The following is a 22,949-nucleotide window of genomic DNA, read 5'->3' on the forward strand; positions in this document are numbered from 1 at the left end:
CCCACAGCTTTGGGGAGGCAAGTGGGAAGACAACGGTCCTAGTCCTTTTGTGGGGAGACAGTCTTGCACGTGACCACCCTCTCTTAAATTGTCACAGAGCACAGCTGCTCCAGTTGGAGCCCCCACACTCGGAAAATGAAATAAAAAGGAATTTAGGAAAGGACAATTAGGAGCCAGGAGGATTGCGTCTTTTCACAGGATGTCCCACAGCTGGAAGGGAAATCACGAATTAGTCCTGCACACGTTCCGTGGACACTTGCCACTAGCAAGAATGCAAAGAGGAAACGCACACGCTTACACCCTGAAGACACGTGCGTTTCAGCCAGAGAGATGCGACACACAGTCCCGCAGCCACAGGGATACAGTGTTAAGAGGCTTCAGAGTTCGAGCACCGAAGTACTTTTGGAAACGCTCAAGAAGGGCAGGGATTGTTCCTCTTTGGAGGGATCAGGGGAGCTCTGAGGATCTAGGAGTCAAGCTGAGCCTGGAGGAGGGTAAGATCTCGATGGTCTGCACACCCTTCATCCCACCCCAAGCCCCAGGCAGAGACCGCACCCTACTTCCTCGGCTTCACCTGCTCTCCCTTCTCCACACTTCACAGCTGGCTGCAGCCCCACCTCCTGGCTGACACCTGACTGACTCCTCTGTCATTCTTTCCTCAGCCCCCATGGCACTGAATTCATTTCTATTAATTTGGGGGTTGTTTTTGTCTTTGCCACATGTTGTTTTTCAATCCCCCCCATTGGAATGTCCATTGATTTGCTAGATCTTCCTTCTTTATTCGAGCAGTCCTAAAACTGGGCAGCCCTACACTTGTACTCGGGGGCTTGGTCAAGGTGGGCACGGGGCCACGGCTGTCAGAGAACGGGCAGCTGTTGGAGGGTCAAAGCAGCACAAGCATCGAGGCTGGGAAAGTGGAGGACGTCGAGGTGACGGGAAAGGCAGACTTCTCCTGGGGGTGAGTGGGATTAGGCTGAATATTCAGAGGGAGTGTGAACCCCATTTCCGGGTACGGGAGTAACTGGTCCAGATGTGGCTGTCTGAGCCATCCAAAATGGTCTCATCTGTTGCACTTATAAATTTCAAAACCGGAAGGAAGCCTGGTGATTGTTTTGTAAAATAATTCCCTCACGTTACAGATCAGAGGATGCAAAGGTCTAGGTAAGTTAAAGACTTGCCCAAGGTCACACAGTAAATCAATGAAAAAGAATAATTTCTGCTGCCTTGAGCTTGAGGTCTCCTAAGATAACTGACAAAATTATTACATAGTCATAAAATTCTAATAAAAGAATGAGCAAATGTGGGTACGTGAGAGAGTCAAGCAGCATCAGTATCGGGATCTGGACCACCTACAACACTGATACCTCAGATCCCGAAGAATATACACCACCTCCTCTCGGGACAGTTACAGACACAGCTGCTTGAAAAGAAGCAGATGGTTAAAAGCATGCGCATCTCTGATCTACCCTAAATCCGAGACCTACACAGAACTTGCAATGCTTGGCTCGTCCATAAAGACTAAGTTTACATCACCCTGTAAGTGACATTCTAATCTTTGGGGACAACTTCTGGTTTTTATGCAACTCTTCTGTAAGTTTTGAAGTTACAAGAATAGTACAAGAATACAATTCAGCAACTCCACCTCTAGGTGACACGCCCACTGGGAATGAAACTGGGGTCTCAAAGAGAACCACGTTCACAGCAGCGTCACTCACTATGGCTAAAGGGTGGGACAGGACAACCCAAGGGTCCATCGACAATGAACAAAATGTGCTATATTCATATAAGGGAATATATTTAGCCTTAAAAACAAATGGAATTCTGATACATGCTACAACTCGGATGAACCGTGAGGACATCATGCTAAGAGAAATAAGCCAGATACAAACAACAAATGCTGTATGAGTCCACTTGTACGAGGCACCTAGAATAGTCAAATGAATACAGACAGAAGGCAGAACAGTGTGTTGTTAGGGGCTGGGGTTGGCGGAGCGGGGAGGTACTGTTTAATGGGCACAGGGTTTCAGCCTGCGATGGTTAAAATAGTCCGGGAGATGGATGCTGGTCATGGCTGCTTAATGATGTGAAAGAACTTAATGCCACTGAACTACACACTTAAAAATGGTGAAAATGGTAGATTTTATGTTATGTATATTTTACTAAATTTTAAAAAATAGTGCAAGGAATTAAACCCCTGGTGGCAGTATTTCTGGTCCCTGAACAGCCGTCTCCTCCAGCTCTGCCTGCCCACATGTAACTCAAAAGGCAGCTCTGCGAGGTGCCTTCTCTGACAGCTGGACGGAAGGGACCCTGCCCTCTCCTGTGTCCCCTCTGCAGTGGAGCCATTCACACGTATCTGCACAATATCCCTGGGTAGAGGTGGAGACCAGTGTCTTCCACGCTTTACCATCTCCTACGGCTGGTGTGGTCCTGGGAATTCCAGTCTCTGGGGAATAAATGCTCCTCTATGTGGCCACAATGTACCTTTATTTCATGTTCTATGCTCAACAAAGGTCAGAAAAGGGATAGCTGCCCACACGGGCTACGTGGCCCCATTCCACCTGAACAACTGCTGAGTCGTGCAGCACTCTGCTGGGTTCATGAAGGTGCTGAGCGCACGAGGCCACTCCGGAAACAGCTGCTACTTTCACCTGAGATGCTGCCAGCTCTGTAAACCAACCCTTAAAGTATACCAAGCAGCGTCCTGGAAATACTCCTATTCAAACAGCTGCAGAGCCACAGAAAAACGCCCGTCCTGCGGGGACTGGAGGAGGGCCTGCGGGGACACGGGGCTTCCACCTGGACCGCTAAAGGGCCGCAGTTCTAGAACACCTGGGATATACATACAGGCCACTGTGAACTCCACCTTAAAGAGATCATTTAAGGGGATGGAACGTCAGGAGATGTTTTGTTAAATCCAAATATTCAGAGAAAAGAGGAGATATTTAAAATAATGTTTGGATGAGTCTTGAATTTTAAGGAAAAGAATCACTTACATGGGTGTTTAAGGAGAGTTCATCGTTAGAGGCAGCAAATGTGCAGCCACCTGGGGCTCCTCAATTCCCACCTGGGCACTTCTGCATCCCCGAGTGTCTTGTAGCCCAGGGCGCAGACAACCGTCTTGTCCACCAGGTGGCAGCACGTCTTTAACTATCTCCTCACAGAAGGGCCAAAAGGCAACGCACTCATATTCCTATCAGAAATTACAGGTGTTTCTGCCATAATGATACGCAGTGTTGAAATTACCTTGTGTTCTGCAAAAATCACACTGTAATTATAACGGGTAGCAGGTAAAACAAGGTGGGAACGGACTACTCAAAATCGGTGCAGCTTCGTAACCCGAGCACTAACGATCCAAACAAAAATATTAACACAATTTAATAGATATGTTACATTTTTAAAGATTGTTTAGATTTCTAATGAATGAAAAGTACAGTTGAGAAAATAAAGGAGAGGCTTGAGGGTAGGCTGAGGCTGTTTTGGACAAAATGCACGAAAACAGAGAGAACATCACAATAAGCTTTTCCAAGTCCCAGCATGTGACCAAGCCAGCCGCCACCCAGGGGAATGCGGGGCAGGCGCGGGGCTGGCGGCACTGAACTTCCCGACGTTCAGCCGGGCCGGTGAGAGCAATGCTCAGCTGCTTCTTACTTGCAGCACAAAACATTACATGCTGTAGGGAACTGTGACAAGGACAATTCCTGTCATCGCTCTCCCATCAGCGCATGTGTGTGCGCTAACTCGTGAGACAGAGAAGGGGGCGCTGTGGTCTACTCACCTGCGGTCAAGTAGGCGTAATAGCACTGGGACCACCTGGACTCGTTTTTCAGCCTCTCAAAGGAATCGAACGCATCCTTGAAGTTCAGCTCTATCATGCTGCACCAGCCTGTGAAAGAGAGACGTCCAGTGCGTGACCCCAAAGGAGGACGCCCACCTTTAAGGGACAGAGCTCTCATGCCGCCGACTTTCTCTGTGAGTGTTCTGTGCCAACTACCTGAAACCTTTGTAATCACCTTTCTCCTCTTGAATATTTTCAATGCGATGTTTTGAGTAGGACAAGGCATCTCTGGTGAAGCAATACAGAAGGGAGGGATGCAGACATTTCTAGGAAAACAGTCCAGTTTGCCTCCAGCTGTGAGATCAACCCAAGCACAGAGGTACTCCTCTCCCAGAGCAGGCACAGGGAAAGGAGCAGTACCTGAGGTCATACACCTAGTGACAAGCCCAAAATGTTTTCAGCACCCACCTGCGCGTTAATGATTACTGTTCATTAGCAACAATGAGAAGCAGTGAGCAAGCCAGTCAGAAATTAAGTACTTGCCACCCTCCCTCTGCAGGAGTGGGGAAAGGACCCCATCTTCCCTGGATCAAAACACCGTCAGGCTGGCATCCTGGAAGCAGCAGCAGCAGCGAGCATGCAGGAATCTTATCCCCATGGGCAGTAACAGTACCTCCCGTCCACTGAACCATCCCCTCTGCGCTCTGGGCACATGAGTAAATTCTCTCTAATCCTACTGCAGCCTTGAAAAGGTGGCAGATGGTGTCCTCACTTTATCAAAGAGAAAGTCTAAGGCATGAAGAGGCTGTGTGACTTGCTCAAGGTCACAGAACTAACAAGAGGGAGAACTGAGGGTAGAAGGCTCCTTCCTGTCCACGGTATCCCCTCCAGAAAAAACCTGGTATCTGGTGCATCATGAAGTAGTCTTGTCATTTTAGACCATCTGAACTACAGGGGTGACAGGGATCCATACATCCAGGAAATGTAGTGTCAAATTCATGGGATATGATATGACATGAAGATGATATATTTTAGAATAAAAATTGGGGCTGATTATTTCCATCCTAAAGTAGACATCAGAGTAACATCTAAATTAAATGCAAAAACAGAGGTGGAAGGCAGCAGTGAACTTGAATGAGGCTGAGTTCTGACTCTGCTGTTTTCCCCTCAAGCTGACCTTCCGGAGCCCTTAGTGCTGGTTCCATGGTTTCTAAGCTTCCTTGGGCTCTAACATTCTATCCCGCCACAGACCTGGAAACGGTGCACGCAAAAAAGGCCACCATAATCATTTTGCAATATACATGTTCAAATTTTTATGTTGTCTACCTTAAATACAATGTTACATGTCAACTACATCTTAATAAAACTGGAAGAAAACAAAAACAGCATCTTAAACAAGAAAAATCAAAGGCCAGCAAAGCTAGTTCCTTTAATTCAAGTTCTATACTGCTTCACTGCTTGTGAAATCGGAGATGCCTTGTCGCACTCAAAACATCACACTGATAATGGGTTTCACACCCCATTCTGCACTAAGGCTGCTACCCAGAGCTCCAGCAGAATTCAGACTGCAGAAAAATACAGTTCCCATTGGGTCATACCTCATCTCCCCTCCCTAAATCATAGCAGGAGTTTGAGATGTAATACTGTTTAATGGGCAGTTCCCAATCTTTTAGTTTGCACTCTTCTTTTAAAAAGATTCAGGAAGACAATTGTGTCTACAGCAGGCGAGCGAGTAGCAGGCAGCAGAAGGTCCAACCTGACGGGCGTCCCCTGCCTCCCCAGGTGCGCCCACCCCCGTCTCTGCACACACGGCCTGCCCAGGCCCAATCCCCCTTCTGATCCCCACCCCCACCTCATCTTTCCTCCCGCCTCCACTCCTCCCTTCCTTCCTTTTACATGTGCCACACGAAGTGACCTTGCAGTCTTAGGCTCAAACTCAAAAAAGTATGAATCCTTTACTAAAATTTGTTGCTTCAGGTCCAAAGTTGTGTTTACACTTCTCAGCACAACTGAGCAACTGTCACACTGAAGGATTATGCCATCACTAATGCCTTTTAGTGCAGTCAGCCAGAAAAGTCTTAGCAACAACTCTGGGGAGGTGGGTAGGGGGGTAAATCTTAGGCAAATAAACGCCTCCAAGTCTGTCTATAAATTCATCTCCAGGAGTGAGGGAGAGGAGGAAGCAGCTAATGTGTGTGGGGCCTCCTGTGTACCGGGCACCCAGCCTGATTGTCGTCCGCGAAATTTCATCTAGACTGCGCAGCCGCTGCCGGGGGAGGCGCTCGAGCACCGACAGCTACGAGGGCGAGGTCTCCGACCGAGTCAGCGGGCAGGAGAGCTGGGACGGACACCCATGTGCACAACCCTCTCCTGCACCGTCTTTTTCTTCTCAGGTAAACAATGGTAGGAGGGAAGAGAAAAGAGTTCTCAATTCTAATAACCAGTCCAATAAAATATTCACAAATGGTTTTACTCAATTCATTAAACTTTACCTATTATCCTAAAATCAAAACGTTATAAGGAACAAACTATTAGAAGGAAGCCATGAGAACTCACTGAGATAAGCATCACTACTTGGTGCTATGGTAACAACCGAAGTTCTAGGATTACAAAACGCAGCAGCATTTCACAAAGACACAAACTGAACAGCGTTAATCATGGCAGCGTGCACAGCAACACATTCACACTTGCAAGGTTAAGGAGCGGGACATTCAGCAGGACATAAGCTGATGCATTAATGCTATTTCATGCCAAGAAACTGGACAGACATTTGATATTTACCAATCTCATACAGACAGACATGCTGGATTTCCCTCTGATCTACTGCAAGTTCCAAAGCAGTATGGAAGGAAGCCAAGGCACTGTTGATCTGACACTAAGGAGAAAGTGAAAACAGGGTTACTGGCTAAGATCTGTCATTAACATCACGTGCATCGTAATTCAAAAGCATCTTTTTCCTTCAGTTATTTTAAATAGATTAAGCAGGAGAGAATACAGTGACTTCAAGATTCCTGGGAAAAGAGCCCCATTTCCCTCACATCTTTGCGAGATGCTCAGTCAAAAGGACCCACCAGAGAGAGCTCACTCACACCCACCTTTGCTACAGCACTGTCTGCACATGAGTGCAATACAACTTGCTGTATCCTAATGGTTTGCTCATCTAGCTCCTTGGTACAGGTAAGCTGGACAGGACAGGGACTGTACTTCATCCTCCTGCATCCACCCACCTGGGTCCAGACAAACTCGCAGTCGCTACCAACTGACTTGGGAGAGCTCCCGCCCTCTGCGACCCCCTCACTCTCCAGCAATCAGTGCTGTTCTCTGACTGCTGCTGGTCATCATATCTCTTCTCTCAACACTTTAGACATTCTCTTTAGACACACCCCCAACATGTGCATTCATCCAGCTCTCTCCAGAACCTAGAAGACTCTCCAATGTCTGTTCCACTTTTTCCCAGTTAAATACATTTAGTTTTTCCTTCCACTAAAGATCTCTTTCAATGTCTGCCAATCTGACGCCACAAGCAGCTGGTAAGAGCACCTAAAAGCATCATCAGGATAAAAGGGAGGCAGATTACATCCTAAACACAGCAATGAGAGGTATGAAGCATCACACATCAATAATAAATATAAATTCAAATGCCCAGAAGACCCGACACAGCCTGCCCTCAATGATGCATGCCCAGGAGCAGTCCCTTCTTGCTCTGCAGGTGCCAGCGCTGCTCTCTCCCTGCCCTGCACCCGGCCCTCCTCTCTGAGCATCCCTCTGCGGCTCCCCGGCTACTCCCTTCTCAATGCCCTACTGCGTCTTCTCCCCAAGGCAGCCAGGAGAGGGCATGCAGGTTCGTAGGAGGGCTACTAGCTTCTCTGAAGACCAGCCGCTATCATTATATTCCTCAGCTCTTTCAGTGATGCACGGCCCCTGCAGGAGGCGTCCAGGACTCAACAGAGGGCCCAGATGAGTCAGCGAGGAGGGCTTCAGGACAGTCTGTGACTCAGGAATAGTGGGAGCCAAATGACTCATTAACCAAAGCCATGGCTGGACCCCACAACTGTTCACGCCCACAGTAACACTTTACCCTGTTGTCAGGAAGGTTCAGACTGTAGCACTCAATCCTGCATCACCACCCACAAACGCTCACTAGGCAGCCAAGGAAGATACACGTCACGGTGTCTCCAATTCCTGTTCTCAAGTAGCTCAACATCTAATAGGGGGGAATCTCATAGGAACGAAACAGGCCCCCAGTTCTGAACTCAGACATTTACAGCGATGTGAGCACACAGCCAAGACACCAATGAGGGAAAAGGTCAATCAATCTTTCATGAACAGTGTGCACATGCACACTGTGTGTAGAGAGAGATCTGGACGCTCATTACACCCATCTCAAACTCTCCCCTTTCTGCATCAATAGTTCTTTCCCTGTATCACTCCATTTAGCATATTTACACAGAAACCATAGTGTCAGAGGTTCTGCTCTGCATACATCTCCTCATTTCCCCAACTGAATGGCATTCAACTATCACACACCGGGCATTTCTGGATGGGCCATCCCTACCAAGCTGACCCCAGCCGGGGTTCAGTGCACAGCAGGGCAATGCCACGCTGCCCTTCCCAGGACAGAAAACTAGTCAGTGAACATTCATTTGGCAACTACTAAGTGCCCAGGATGGAACTGGGCTCTGGAACTACAAAGATGAGTCAAAACTAAGCTCTGAATGGAAAAAAAAGAAAAAAATAAACCAAGTAATATTTGAATCAAAATTATTTCTTTTAATCCTTTCAAAAACTCTGAGGTACATAAGTATGAGTTCCATTTGTAGATGAAGAAATTGAAGTTCAAGGAGGTTAAGTAGCTTGATCAACAAGTGAGCAACTGACTAGTATCCAAACTCCGCTCCACCTGTGTCCAGAGCCAGCTCTCTTCAGGGAGCACACGCGCAGGTGTGAGTACACCCAAGAGCTGGGGATGCGGGAGCGCTCCTGAGTTATCCAGGCAGACAACAGCCTGAGGAAACTACAGGAGTATGTTGCTTTCAAAATTAAACTGTGAAGCTGAGCTGGAACAAAAAAATGTTAAAACTTGTATGGAAACACAGAAGACCCCGAATAGCCAAAACAATCTTCAAAAAGAAGATGGAGCTGGAGGAATCACACTCCCTGACTTCAGGTTATACTACAAAGCTACAGTAATCAAAACAGTATGGTACTGGCACAGAAACAGACACATAGATCAGTGGAAGAGAATAGAAAGTCCAGGAATAAACCCACACACTTGTGGTCAGTTAATCCACAACAAAGGAGGCAAGAATATACAGAGAAGAAAAGACAGTCCCTTCAGTAACTGATGCTGGAGAAACTGGACAGTTACATGTAAAAGACTGAAACTAGAACATTCTGTAACATCATGTACAAAAGTAAACTCAGAATGGGTTAAAGACCTAAATGTAAGACCATATACTATAAAGCTCCTAGAGGAAAACACAGGCACAACACTCTCAGACATAAATCACAGCAATATATTTTTTGAACCAGCTCCTGGAGTAATGGAAATAAAAGCAAAAATAAACAAATGGGATCTCATTAAACTTAAAAGCTTTTGCACAGCTAAGGATACCATCAACAAAAGGAAAAGACAACCTAGAGAATGGGAGAAAATGCTTGCAAATTATGGACTGACAAGGAACTAATTTCCAAAATATACAAACAGCTCATACACCTTAATATCAAAAAACAAGCAACCCAATCCAAAAATGGGCAGAAGGCCTAAACAAGCAATTCTCCAATGAAGACATACAAATGGCCAATAGGCACATGGAAAAATGCTCAGCATTGCTAACTTTCAGAGAAATGCACATCAAAACTATAATGAGATATCATCTCACACCAGCCAGAATGACCATCATTAAGAAGTCTACAAACTATAGATGCTGGAGAGGGTGTGGAGAAAAGGGAACCCTCCTTCATTGTTGGTGGAAATGTAAACTGGTACAGCCACTATGGAAAATAGTACAGAGGTTCCTTAAAAAACTAAAACTAGAGTTGCCATTTGATGCAGCAATCCCACTCCTGGGCATATACTGGGAGAAAAATTAGATTCAAAAAGACACATGCACCCCAGTGTTCATAGTAGCACTATTTACAATAGCCAAGACATGGAAACAACCCAAGTGTCCATGATGTGGTAGATATATACAATGGAATACTACTTAGCCATAAAAAAGAATAAAATAATGCCATTTGCAGCAACATGGATGGACCTGGAGATCGTCATTCTAAGTCAAGTGGTCTGGAAAGAGAAAGAAAAATGCCATATAATATCACTTATATGTGGAATCAAAAAAAAAAAAAAAGGACACAAATGAACTACTTATTATTTATAACTTAAATGACCGATTTCTTGAATATGCGTAAACACATTTGACTGTCCTTTATGACTGGATTACTGTATTCTGTTGATTCTTATTTTGTGGTTGGCTTTATTCCCTTGATAACTGTAAGTTTAAAAAGCTAAGGCTCTAATCTGTTCTTAGAAACAATGATCAGTACATATATGTAAACTAAAAAAAAATGTGCAGTATATTATATATATGTATTTACACGCAATATATTGTATGTGCGCAGTCAAATTATAACAATTCTACCTAGAAAAACTAAAAAATTAACTAAACTAACCAACAAATCTAATTACCTCCCTCCCCCCCAAAAAACAACAAAACACTGTACTTCTGAATATGTATTTGAGTATGCTTACTCAGGATGGAAATGGAAGGACATCAAAATTGTTTTTAAATAAATAAATAAATAGATAGGAAAAAAATATTAAACTGTGAAGGAAGTATGGGGCTCTTTGTGTTACGAGCACTTGAACAGAACTGGAAAATACGGAGACCATTTATAGAGCTTAATGACATTACCCCAGGAGCAGGCATAACTACAAAATGAATTCTATGTCTAGTCTGATCACCCATTAAGGAATTACAATGAACAACCATTAAAATAGTGGAACTGTATTTCCCCCTCTTCACCAAAACAAGTTAAGGTAAAAATGATCCATGGGAGTTTTTATGGTTACAAATTAAAACATCCACAACCCAGCAGAGAAAAGAGAATTATCCTCAATTTGATACTCGGTTCAATTTTCAAAGAAATATGCACAGCCTGGCCTGAAGACAATAGAGAAAACATACGAAAGAGCCATGAAGCCAAGACAGTATCACATAAAGGCTTCCGTTCCATACACTGTGCACTGACGTGCTGTGTCACAAAAAGTACTTGACGCCTCAGTTTCCTCACTGGTAGCATGAGAAAAAAATGTTGGCAAGCTTTATTTGCTTCAGAGGAAACCCTGAAGAACAAAAGCATGAATCTCCGCCAAATTAAATGGAGCATATTTATTGCCAAATCAAAATCAGCATGATTTTTAGCTACTGCATTGTTGCTACAGAGATGCAGTGTGTTCTTCCGGGTACTCGGGAATGCCTTCCTGACAGGTGTGTTCTCAGGCATTTTATAATACTTGTGGCAGCAAAAGGGGGGTCTGACTTCTCCACTTTACTCTCCACGTGAATGTTGCCGGGATGTAAAAAAATTCTGCACTTCTGCAAGTTGATTTTTCACATGTCACACTATTTTTAAATTTTTTTCTTTGGGATTTTCCAGGGTGATATTCTAATCATCTGCAAATACTGACAGTGCTGATTCTTCCTTTACAACAGACTTTTGTGAGGTGTGAGAAAGAGAAAAGTGAAGGATGCAGGTTTTCAAGTCACCAGCAAGCAAGAGGTAGAGACTGGAGGGAGGGCAGCTCTGGGGACAAGACAGGGAGCCTGGGGGAAGTGTCTGCTGGTGAGCTGAGGATGAGACTGGATGCACAAGGCTGGAATTCACGAGGGAGCTCTGAGCCACAGAACACATCTGGGGGTCACTGGGACACACGGACAGTCGTGGGACAGTCGTGAGGCTGGACGGGCTCACTAAAGGGAGGAGGGACGGAGGCAGAGAGAGAAGTCCAAGACCTGAGGTCGTCCAGCAGCCAGAGGTTGGGCAGACAAGCAGGAAGCAGCAAAGAGATGGAGAAGTGGGTCATGAGCCTGGAGGAAACCCAGGGGAATAAGATCCCCGAAACCAAGGAAAGGGAAGAGGAAATGAGCAGCACTGAGCAGAAAACTACACTGGAGGCAATTAACCTCCTTAGAAATACGGTTGACGAGGACTGTGTTTCAAGTGAGAACGCTGAACAAGTGTAAAGGATGTAAGAGTCCTCTGGAATTCCTGGCTAATAAAAATCCCATATGTAAGGACAGAACTGTCCAATGTATGTAACACGAGACATGAAAGACTGAGCAAGTGAAAGATGGTGACCTTGAAACACATTTCTTAGAAAACGCAGCAGGACTGCAGTGGGTCCCTGAGAACTGCTGACTACACAGGTCACAGATTGGGAAACCATGCACCGTTTCTGTACCACAGGGCTGTTCTGTGAGTCCCCACTTATTCTGTCATGGTCTGTGCAAATTTCTGACATAAGCACCACTTTCACAGACTGCTGTGAATGACTGCTTAGAAGACACCGATCTCCGACTGATACAGTCAATACTCTGGAATCCAGAAAATGGTAACTACTAGTCATTTCTGGAGTGTAAGATTTTTATCTGCTCTTTGATGGACTTTTTGCATTCTACCATGTTCCCAAGTGAACATGCATTGTTCAGACACAACAAGGTAGTTGAAAACACACGTTCTGATGCTGAGCTTGTAAAGACTGCTGCCGAAGCTTACTGGGGCCTCATTATCACCGTCATGACAGCTAACACATGCGGCACTCGTCCTGTGCCTGGTAAGGTGGCAACCACTCTGGGCAGATCATTTGACAACCTGTGCGCTTTGCTGAAGGCCATACCAACAACTGGTAGAAGCAGAGCTGCTGAAATGTGAACCTGTTCCTCTCCGACTCCAGAGCCAACACTCCTCACCTCCACGCCTCTCACTCTGCAGGCTGTCTCCTCTCCAGCCGCCTCCTCCAGCCCCTCTTCCCCAGTCTCTGCCACCCACAACCACCACGCACTCATCTGGCCCTTGTTATTGTCTTGTACGACTGCCTTTTCATGCATTTACATTCCTATCTTCATAATTAGGTAAGTTTATGTTGGGACATGGACTTTTTCTATTTCTCTTGGCATTCTCCCAGAAGGCCTTTTCCATGACAGGCTACAAATCTCTGATTACAAACTATAGAACACAGGAGTTATGTTTTCAGCACCTCCACATGAATGGACAGCAATCCGCTTGAAAAAATGAGTTATGTAACCAAGTCCACCAGTAACGGTGGAGGAACTGAACAGTGCACTAGTTGCAACAGATTTCCTTGATCTCTCAACAGTTAGGCACATGATTTTGACAAAATCTGTGATGGAAGGTGCTTTATACTGGATTTACAATCGAGACACAATTCTGTCTAAATAGGAAAAGCCCCGACCAAGCACCGTGCATCCATGTTACATCATTTAAGACTGACATGGGAGGCACTGTCCTCTTGTTACACACAAGGACACAGGCTCAGAAAGCTCGGCCAGCCAGTGGAACAGTGCGTTCTGAGCTGAGCCCAGTGCTTTTTCAGACACACTATGCTGTCTTCTAAAACTGCAGAATAAGAATTTATATGAAAGATGGCAGTAAATTTAAAAGAAATGTGTTTATGTTAAAGGTGCTATCAGAGGATTTAACAGTGAAGAAGACAATGCCAAGAATTGACTCAGAAAAGCAAAGACCACAGAAATACAGCAAAATGAATCTACAATCATACTAAAAATAAGACAGAGATTCAAGACAACAAGATAATCCTAGAAAAACAGATGTAGATTAACATCCACAGAGACTTAAATGAGAAAACAAATAGAACGTATTATCAGGAAAGTCACTTTGAAGAGTTCTCCTAGAACTGAATGTCACACTCTGTAAAAGGATTTCAAATGGGCAAGCTGCTATGTGGGTTTTTTTCAAAGAGAAATTGAAGACAAATGGTAAAAAGCAGAAATAATGCCAGGTAGTTAGCAATGAAGATTCCAGAACCATGAAAAAAATCTTTTTAACAGCTTTGTTGAGATATATTTCACATACCAGAAAACTCTTTCCTTTTAAAGTGTACACTTCAGTGGCTTTTAGTATATTCACACAAGCATGCGATTTGAAAGCTGGAAGAAATCATGTAGCCTAGTGTTTCTCCAAGTGTTCTGCTGCATCCTTCATCAAATGACTTGAGTAAATACAGCACACTTGTGCACTCTACCCCCTTCATGGTACAAAACTAAAGTCTCCAAGGAGACCCAGGATATCCTGATCTAACTGTCATGGAACCTCTCTTTCCATGAACACCTTGGACCAGATAAGCCTTACTTCCCTCACTGTTGAGGTGGGACCCCTGGTGGCACCATGGCTGGAGTTTCACTGTTGAGATTCAGGGAGGTGGTAATCTGGGGGCTCTGAGTGCAGGTCCCTGTCGGTGTAATGTCCTGATGACAGCGCTGCACCTCTGTGGGTGCCACTGGGGCTGCAGCACTAATGACCACAGCAACAGAGCTCACGCCCTGGGCAAAATCAGGACCTCACGACCAGCAGGCAGGCAAGTAAGCAGATGCAGGCGGGGCTGGGCTTTGAGACATATACACAGAGGCCTATGAGAATGGAGAGCATGGAGTGGCTCACCCATGGGGCAACCTCACAGCTGGGAAAGACGACCCAGAAGTCGGAGTATTTGGGTTGGCTCTTGAAGAGTCAGTAGGAGTTTGCAAGTGGAGGTAAAACATGGGGAATGAGCCTGCATGTAAGCTCAGATCCAAGAAAGGGCCAGAAAATGGGGAGATCCAAGTTCATTTAGCAAGAGCTACAGACCTGTTTGCACTCTGATTCTAATGACACCACCAGAGCTATAACCAAAGGAAACAATTCAGGAAAATGAAAGGGGAAAATTTGCTAAGATATATATGGTACTACTTTCTATCCCAGTGAAATACTGAGAAATCACAGGGGAACAACAGCCAAATATTCCAACAACAGGAAACATTAAATTATTAACACAATGGAAATCTAAACAGTTTCCATACCAGCTATTTATAAAAAGTGCTAAAACATGTAAATATTAGATTTGTAAACAAAACTCCCTCAAAAGTCTCCTATGTGTTTATTAAAGACTACAGAACAATTTGAAACGAAACAGCTTAGAACTTAATTACCAGTGGGTTATTTTTATGAAGTTGTTTAACATCTTAAAATAAACTATTATGTATGTGTTTTAAAAAGAGAGGCCCTCCTTGTCACCCGCAGCACGCAGGAGGACACGCTGTGACAACCCACTCACTCACGTGTGACTCAGTATTAACGCTGCTGAGAAGCAGAATCGGATTAGCAACGCTGCTGTGAAGGACACCTAATGACAGATGACACGTTTAACCCCTACCCTTAGGGCCAGGGCTAATGCAGGCAGGGCAGCGCTCATCCTCGTAGGCACAGCTAGTGAGCTGAGGGACCTAAATCACTATGAACTTTCCACTGGCTTTTCAACCCAGCAGCCTGTAGAGAGCGTGTTAAAAGAAGAGCAGATGTACTTAACCAGGCAGCCACCTAAGTCATCACCACCCTATTTCAGTGAACAGTCGTTAAACCACATGGTATGGACTGACGGCGCTGGGAAGCAAAGACAAACAGATCCTCCACCTCCCAGACACCAGATTCAACCAATCTCTCATCTTGTGTCATTTTCTTTGTTGTTGTTCCATTTTTTTTATTGAGTTAGTCATTTTACAATGTTGTGTCAAATTCCAGTGTAAAGCACAATTTTTCAGTTATACATGAACATACATATAGTCATTGTCACATTCTTTTTCGCTGTGAGCTACCACAAGATCTTGTATATACTTCCCTGTGCTATACAGTATAATCCTGATTATCTATTCTACGTATGCCTGTTAGTATCTACAAATTTTGAACTCCCAGTCTATCCTTCTAGGAACAAACGGCAACCCTGTTTTCTGGTGCCTGAAGTAATGAAGGAAGCCACGTGGGACGGAAGAGAAGACTGCAATTAACAGAACTTCAGGGAATTGCTCCTCTTCCTGCATTGCCTTTTTCCTGATCCTATAAATAACAACATTAGCTCATGCTGGCAAGGCACGCTGTTCAGATACAAGAGGCAGGCTTGTGCTTCCACAGATGCAGAGGCACACTGCTCCCCGACAGCTCAGAGACGTCAACATGTCCCCGAGATGGGGGCACAGCCACAGGTCTGCACTGGCCCTGACTCAATCACGAACTGAGGGGCGAAAGAGCAAGGCAGACCCCCCACTTCCTATGGGGGACACCAATGAAAAATGTACCTTCATGTGAACAGAAGTACAGAGAGAAGCACGACAGCCGACGGAACACACCTGAAACACCGAGCAGGAGGAAGGTCCAGAGACCGGCAACTCTCCCTGGGGGAGACTGCACACAGAACTTTGCAGGGGACAAAGTCGGGCTAAAAACCCCGAAGAAGGAGACGGATACCAGGGTGACTTAAACGCAGTAAAGGTCAATCACCAAAGCCGTCCCTGCAGACACTGTTCGTGGGCACAAGAAGCCACATCCTATCACACACCTTCCTCCAAAGGAAAGTGGGGAGGGAGGCAGAAGTCCAAAACAGAGCAGACTGTGCGGGAGGAGGTGGCGTTTGTCAGAAAGCACAAACAAGGCAGCCTCACCGAAGGGAAAGACGCTGTGATGAGGCTGCCGTGGGCGCACACACAAAAGGTACAGTTCACTGTAACTCCTTCAGTGTGGCCTCGAGGCCACACGTCCTCCCGAAGCAGGGCTGTAACTGGTGGAGCTGTGAAAGGCCGTGACAGCACAGCGCCCACCAGGCTGCGCGTATGGAGAACCGGGGCCCAGCCTTCGCACCTCGGTACTCCCAGCAACGAGCAGAGACCGCATCTAAACCCATCTGCTTTTTACTTTGTTCCAGCTGATTTAATGCACTTCTGTGGAGTCACACTTCTTCGGCCAGCCCATCGGAATGTCAATGCCTGGCGGGCTGCCCTTCCTCCTAAGAGGCCATCCTCTTACACCAGGTGTCAAGATATTCCTGCATCATCATCCTCTGCACTGGCTGCAGAAACAGGTCTGGTGCCACCAAGAAAAGCAGACAGTCCCTGATAACCTGATCCCTCTCTCAAAGCAATGCCATCACTCACACTGATCAAATGAACTTCCTGCCAATAGATTCACCTGTTCATTCAACAATTACACATTGAGGGCCAGTCTTGTGCTCCTGAAACCCAAACCCAAGGTTTTACAAAGCCAGCATGCAGGATATTCAAAACCTATGGGTCCAAGCTCGGAAGACAGTTTCAAAATAAGAGTTCTCAAAATACATAAAGGAACTTCATTAGAATATGTCCACCAACTCTCATTCAAATATTTAAGCATTTAGAGACAGACTGTTACTAAAAATCAGTTTCATAACTAGTCGCACCATATAAAGGGTGTGTATGAAAGCATGTACACACATAAAACCAAACACATGTATCTGTATTCTACGCATGACACAGACTGCGAAAACGGAAGGAGAGGGGAATTGTACACATCTGTGTTGTTTAGAGAAAAAAGAGGACTAGACAGAAATTAAAAAAAGTTTATTAAAATATAGACTTGTCCCTAATGCTTTTAAATAATCAAGAAAAATACTCATATAGATGGCTAGATAAAGAAGTTGTGGTGTGTGTGTATATATAAACACACACACACACACACACAATGGTATACTCCTCAGCCATAAAAAATAAAAGAATGCCATTTGCAGCAACATGGATGGACCTAGAGACTGTCATTCTAAGTGAAGTAAGCAAGAGAAAGAAAAATACAATATGAGGAATTTGGAAAAAAAAAAAAGACACATGAACTTACCTATAAAACAAAAACAGACTCACAGACACAGTAAACAAACTTATGGTTATCAGGGGGATAGGGGATGGGAAGGGATAAATTGGGAGTTGGAGATTTGCAAATATTAACTACTATACATAAAACAGATAAACAACAAGTTTCTTCTGTACAGCACAGGGAACTATTTTCAAAATCTTATAGTAACCTATAATGAAAAAGAATATGAAAACGAATACGTATATGTATATATATGACTGAAAGATTATGCTGTGCACCAGAAACTGACACATTATAAACTGACTATACTTCAATAAAAATCAATGTTAATTTAAAAAAGAGAAAAATACTCATCTCTTGTATGTTAATGGACTTATCACTACCATAGGTTTGATGGGGTGAAAATACATATAAAATTCAAAACTGTAAACATCAATTCGCATTTTAAAATTGGGATTACTCTCTAACCCCTGGGTCAACTTCCTAAAGTGTGTGCATTGTGGAAATTCAGGGAAACCATGGGTACTGACTGCGCGGTATCTATACCCCTCCAGCTACACATACCCATTTTGCCTTTTTCCCTCAGGACTCGCTCTACTGACAGCTCTCAACACCAAAACAAGTTCTTTATTCTAAAAAGAGACAGCAAATTTGATAACACTACTTCCCAGCATTAAGCTCTCAATACGAACCACCACAACTATCACACCACTTGGATAGCATTTACCACGTGCTTAAGTACGTGTGAACCCGTTTATTCCTCCCCGCAACACGGTAAGTCAGCCACTCGGGAGAAGTGAGCCGAGTCAGGACAGGTGGCAGGACAAGGCAAGAGGGTGGAGAAGGTCGGAGGTGGGGCACTGCACACACGCAGCGCAGAGAAGCAAAGGCAGTAAACAAAGAAATCCTTCCTGCAGTCTGGCCAAGACTCCCAAAGAGCTGAGGTGCACAAGGGCCCCATGTACCCCTGACGGCATACAGCTTCACTGCTATGTCACGTGTGGCCACGACGACGACGGGGAAAAAGGAAGACACGACCACAAGGGCAACCCAAGTGGCAGCGTGGGGTGGACGCGGGAAAGACCGCCCTGCCCTGTGGATCCCAAACCGCCCCAAACAACCAAGGGCAAAGTATGCGAAAAGGTGTTCTTGAAACCAAAAGAACGTGGGCACCTGCACATGATTTGCAACTAACGAGTAAAGGGAAAGCCCGCGCCGAGCTAGTCGGAGGCACAAAAGCAGCTTCCAAATAATTCTGCAGATTTTCAGTCACTGAAGAAACTAAGTCAGTGTCATAGGATGCACCTGCCTAAATCAGAGCCTCTGGACCAAGCTCCCCGGGAGCCTGTGGATGAAAAGATCTCAAGGGGCCTTATCTCTAACCTAAATGTGCACTGAAAAGAAAAAAGGTTCTTGGCAAGCAAATTCATCGACTGAGCCCTGTGTTTTCAAAAACAGAGCTGGGAGCTTAGAAGCCTTACGGGGAGCCTTTGACAAGAGCCACATCACAGCCTCCCTGGGCAGAGGTCCTCATGAACAAATGCAGGATGCCACCATCTGATACCTCCCTGCACGGTCGCCGGGGAAGACGAATGAAACGCCGGTGTCCGGGCACAGGGAAGATAACATCAATGTCATGTCAAGTTAGCCGTGCAGTTCTTTTTGCCTCCAGGTCTCTGGCAAGAGCCAAACTCTTGTTGACTATGTACCTCCCAACCCACACTCCTAAGAATCCTCTGATGTTGCTGTGGCCTCCTTACTTCTAGAACCATCCCCATGACAGCAAAGGACCAATCACGGTCGGCATTCACTCAGCCCCTCTGGGGTTGACCGGTGGCACACACTAAAACCACGCCAAATTAATTTCTAGGGGGAAGAAAGGGAAGTTACTAGCTTCTTTAAAGGTGAAGCGTTTTTGTTTTAAAATGAAAAATTAATGAAAATGGCAAGCATGACAGAATACAAATCCTGACTTCTACCTCTCCAGCAGTTTCAAAACCCAATTTAGAGAATTCAGTGATCAGGGGACTGAGGAGAGAGACTTCTAACGGATGCCTAACACTGGTGCCCCAACGCCAGAATCACACACAACCGTAAACGCCAGGCTCTCGCCCCTACTTGGCGAGTCTCCCTGGAACACTGAACCTCGATCGTCACGTTCAGAGTAACTCAGAATTTTAAGAAATTTACATCTAAGCAAGCACTTAACCTGCAATGGTCACTAAAGTGAGAAGGCTGACTCAATTAAAATTCTCAAACTTGAATAGCCTGAACATCCTTCCCCATGTGTAGGACCATAACCCCGGGCTTGAAAGAAAAAAAAAAAACACTGACAGACAAGATTGCACAGGAGACTGATCAGAACTACATTTAAGATAGCCAAGAGAAAAAAGGAGACACATCACTGAAGGCTCGTGAGCCTGAATGCAAAGAAAGACATGCTCAAGGTAATGAGAAGAAAAATAACTTGGCCGTGGGTTTAAGTAATTCAGATCCTGGGAAGCTTTCTGTGTTGTTCCAGTTGTGACTTATTAGTATAATCTTTAAAATATAATTCCCACAGACAAAGGTAAGGAGGCCCCGACTTAAGGCACATCATGATGGAAAGAAATTACTGGGGAAGTAACATACACTCCACTGTCAACAGAAAAATCAGCGAACAGATCACCCTCCCCGTGCTCATGAAAGCACTCCTCGGCAAAAATCTTCCAAAGCACTTGTGGGGTCTGCAGGGAGGGGGGCTGACTTTCAGCATCGCCCACAACGCCTGGCTACCTGAGGGCAGAGGTTACTAAACTTCGCACTGACGTGCTACTAGCTACCAGTGTGCACGTGGGTGGGGCACCTCACATAATAGCCGCCTTCTTTCACATGCGTGATCCATTTCTTAAAGATTTTCATTTTTCTTCAGATCCTCAAGCAAGCAAACAAAAAAGAGGCGTAAAGGGAAGCAGAACCTCCTCTAAGGCCAGCGCGTGGTCAGTTTCTGGAACGAGACAGCCTGGCTTCACTCGCTGGGTGAGCTCGGAGGTCACGTGAAGCCTGCTAAGATCCCTGTTTATCTTTTCTGTAAAACACAGGGGATGGTTTTATATCCCTATCGTGGGCTTGTTCTGGGGATCCAGTGGGATGGTAGGACCCAGCCAAACGAAGTGCAGGAAAAAGCAACACCAGCTACTAATTGTTCAAAGCCTTCTTGTCCTTGACATTTTGGGCAATAACTCATGTATCAATCTATTATCGGCCAGGATGAACATTTGGAAATAAATCATTAGTAACTCCAGAGAAGGGAAAAAAAAAACTGTATTTTGTGTTTACAATGAAGCCCCCTCCCCAACACCCCCACCAGGGCTCCGATGCCCTCAGCTCGGGCGCACCACCTTGTCCCAGCGCCGCCAAGGGATCTCAGCCCCGCTGCGCCCACCCCTGCTGAACAGAAGGAAACTGACTAACATCCCGGGTTCCTGGAAGAGGCTCCCGCAGCAATGATGCAGTGAAAGGTGCAAAAACAAGATGCTCCTCAGTCCTCTGACATTCAGGTTCCTTGAGATATTAGTCCCCCAAGTGAGAATTAAAGATTCCATCAACAGAAGGCTTCCTGTTTTAAAAAGATGGGGAAGGCACCGTACCTCTAATCGTTGTATGCGTCCCTTGAAAAACAGAAAAAGGGAAGAATTGGGATAAGCAGCTTCTTTTCTGAGAAGAATTTCCTTTGCTTCGTCCAGGCCTGCTTTGTTGTCACTGCCATCCAAGGCAAAAAACGGGCGGACCACAGTGTGGTACCAGAGCAGCGCTAACCTAAAGGAAGAGGGGGAGAGATGGTGAGCGGCCTTGACTCTCCTTTCAGTGTTTCCACTCTTTAAAATAACCTCACGTGCTCTGCCAATACACACCCCTTCCAAAAGCTCACTGTGCAGTCTCTGAAGAAGTAAAATCGGTCCCTTTCCCCCTTTTACTCTCACCCATATTTGGAAAACTACAAACTCAGAGCACAATATTTAAATCAGCATGGTCCCAGCAGCTGAGAGAACAGGGTGACAGGATCCTGGGGCTCTCCTGCGGCTTCTGGCGGGACTGCTGAAGGTGCCACAGACAGAAACCTCTGAATTCTACAGCTTCCTTGCCAATGCGCAGGTTAGAAACAATAACTGCTTACCACAAATTTACTGTCCCCTTACGATCACTTTTTACGTTACTTTTTTGCAAAAGGAAAACGTTTTTTTTCTCTTATGTTCACAAAAGTTGGAGCATCAGCCTCAGAATCTGAATTTAAATACAGGAGCCACAGGCAAAATTATACTAAACTGGGTTAAAATAAGTGAGAGGACCAGAGGGAGAACCCTTTCTCTAGCTTTTGAGGCTGTTCAATATAAAGACCAAACAAATGAGTAAGTTTACTTAAAAATCTCTCACTTCAAACGCGTCCCTTTCAATACAAATGTCACATTAAACTAAGTAAACAAAATAGATTCAGTGGGATCAGCTTTAATGAAACAAAAATGTTTAACCAACACAACAAACATTTTTATGTAAATGTATGCTTCCAGCATGTGCATAAATTTGGTTCTCTTCTGGAGCTCAGGCTAATTTACATTATTTATTCAATCCATTCCTTTCTCAGAAATTATTAAGATATAAAAGACGGATTATCACAAGTTGCAAATCTGTTCAGTCAAATTAATAAAGGACCACTGCTTGTGTAATATGACTTTGGGGAGACCCGAACATTTTTGCAATGAAAAATTAATGACCTCAACTAAGAGTTAACATCCAAAATCTTCAATACTGACTTAAGTAGAAATACAGCTCACTAAGGTTCTCTGTGACATCAACATCTTTTGGAAAAATTGACAAGTGGTGTAATGTCAAAGGACATCCAGTATCTGGTAAAAGTTATTCAAATTGCAAATGGTGGGTATTTACCAGACTGGGGGGAAAGAAAAACAAATGATTTTTAATTGATGAGGAAATGGATGAATCCTTGCCCTGGATGATTCTATCAGCCTTGAACTTCACATTCTTCTGTTTAAATAATCGTTTAAGTTTAGCCTGAATACAATATGACTCAATTTAGCTGAGAAGCACAAAGTATCTAAGCCACCTGTGAGAGATCAATGGAACCAACCAGAATCATCAAGGAAAATTACCCAACATAAGGATTTAAGAATAGAAATCTCAGAATCACAGAACAGTCTTATGAAATTTATATCCCCTCACATCCAAAAATCAGGACCATGAATCTCAGTGACTGGTCAAGGTCACC

At 44.9% G+C, this 22,949-nt stretch overlaps 1 protein-coding gene across 1 annotated transcript in view; it reads right to left on the bottom strand.

The window, feature by feature from the left end:
• TTC39C (tetratricopeptide repeat domain 39C) overlaps window positions 1–22,949 on the bottom strand; it is an 83,065-nt gene that overhangs the window by 9,175 nt on the left and 50,941 nt on the right. Inside the window, exons 6-8 of the mRNA XM_072949098.1 lie at window positions 21,316–21,484; window positions 6,560–6,653; window positions 3,779–3,886 (exon numbers count right to left, since the gene is read on the bottom strand). Of these exons, the coding sequence (XP_072805199.1) occupies window positions 3,779–3,886; window positions 6,560–6,653; window positions 21,316–21,484 (371 nt within the window). The remainder of the gene's footprint in view (window positions 1–3,778; window positions 3,887–6,559; window positions 6,654–21,315; window positions 21,485–22,949) is intronic.

Source organism: Vicugna pacos, chromosome 24, assembly GCF_048564905.1.
Source record: "Vicugna pacos chromosome 24, VicPac4, whole genome shotgun sequence".
Classification (NCBI taxonomy): domain Eukaryota; kingdom Metazoa; phylum Chordata; class Mammalia; order Artiodactyla; family Camelidae; genus Vicugna; species Vicugna pacos.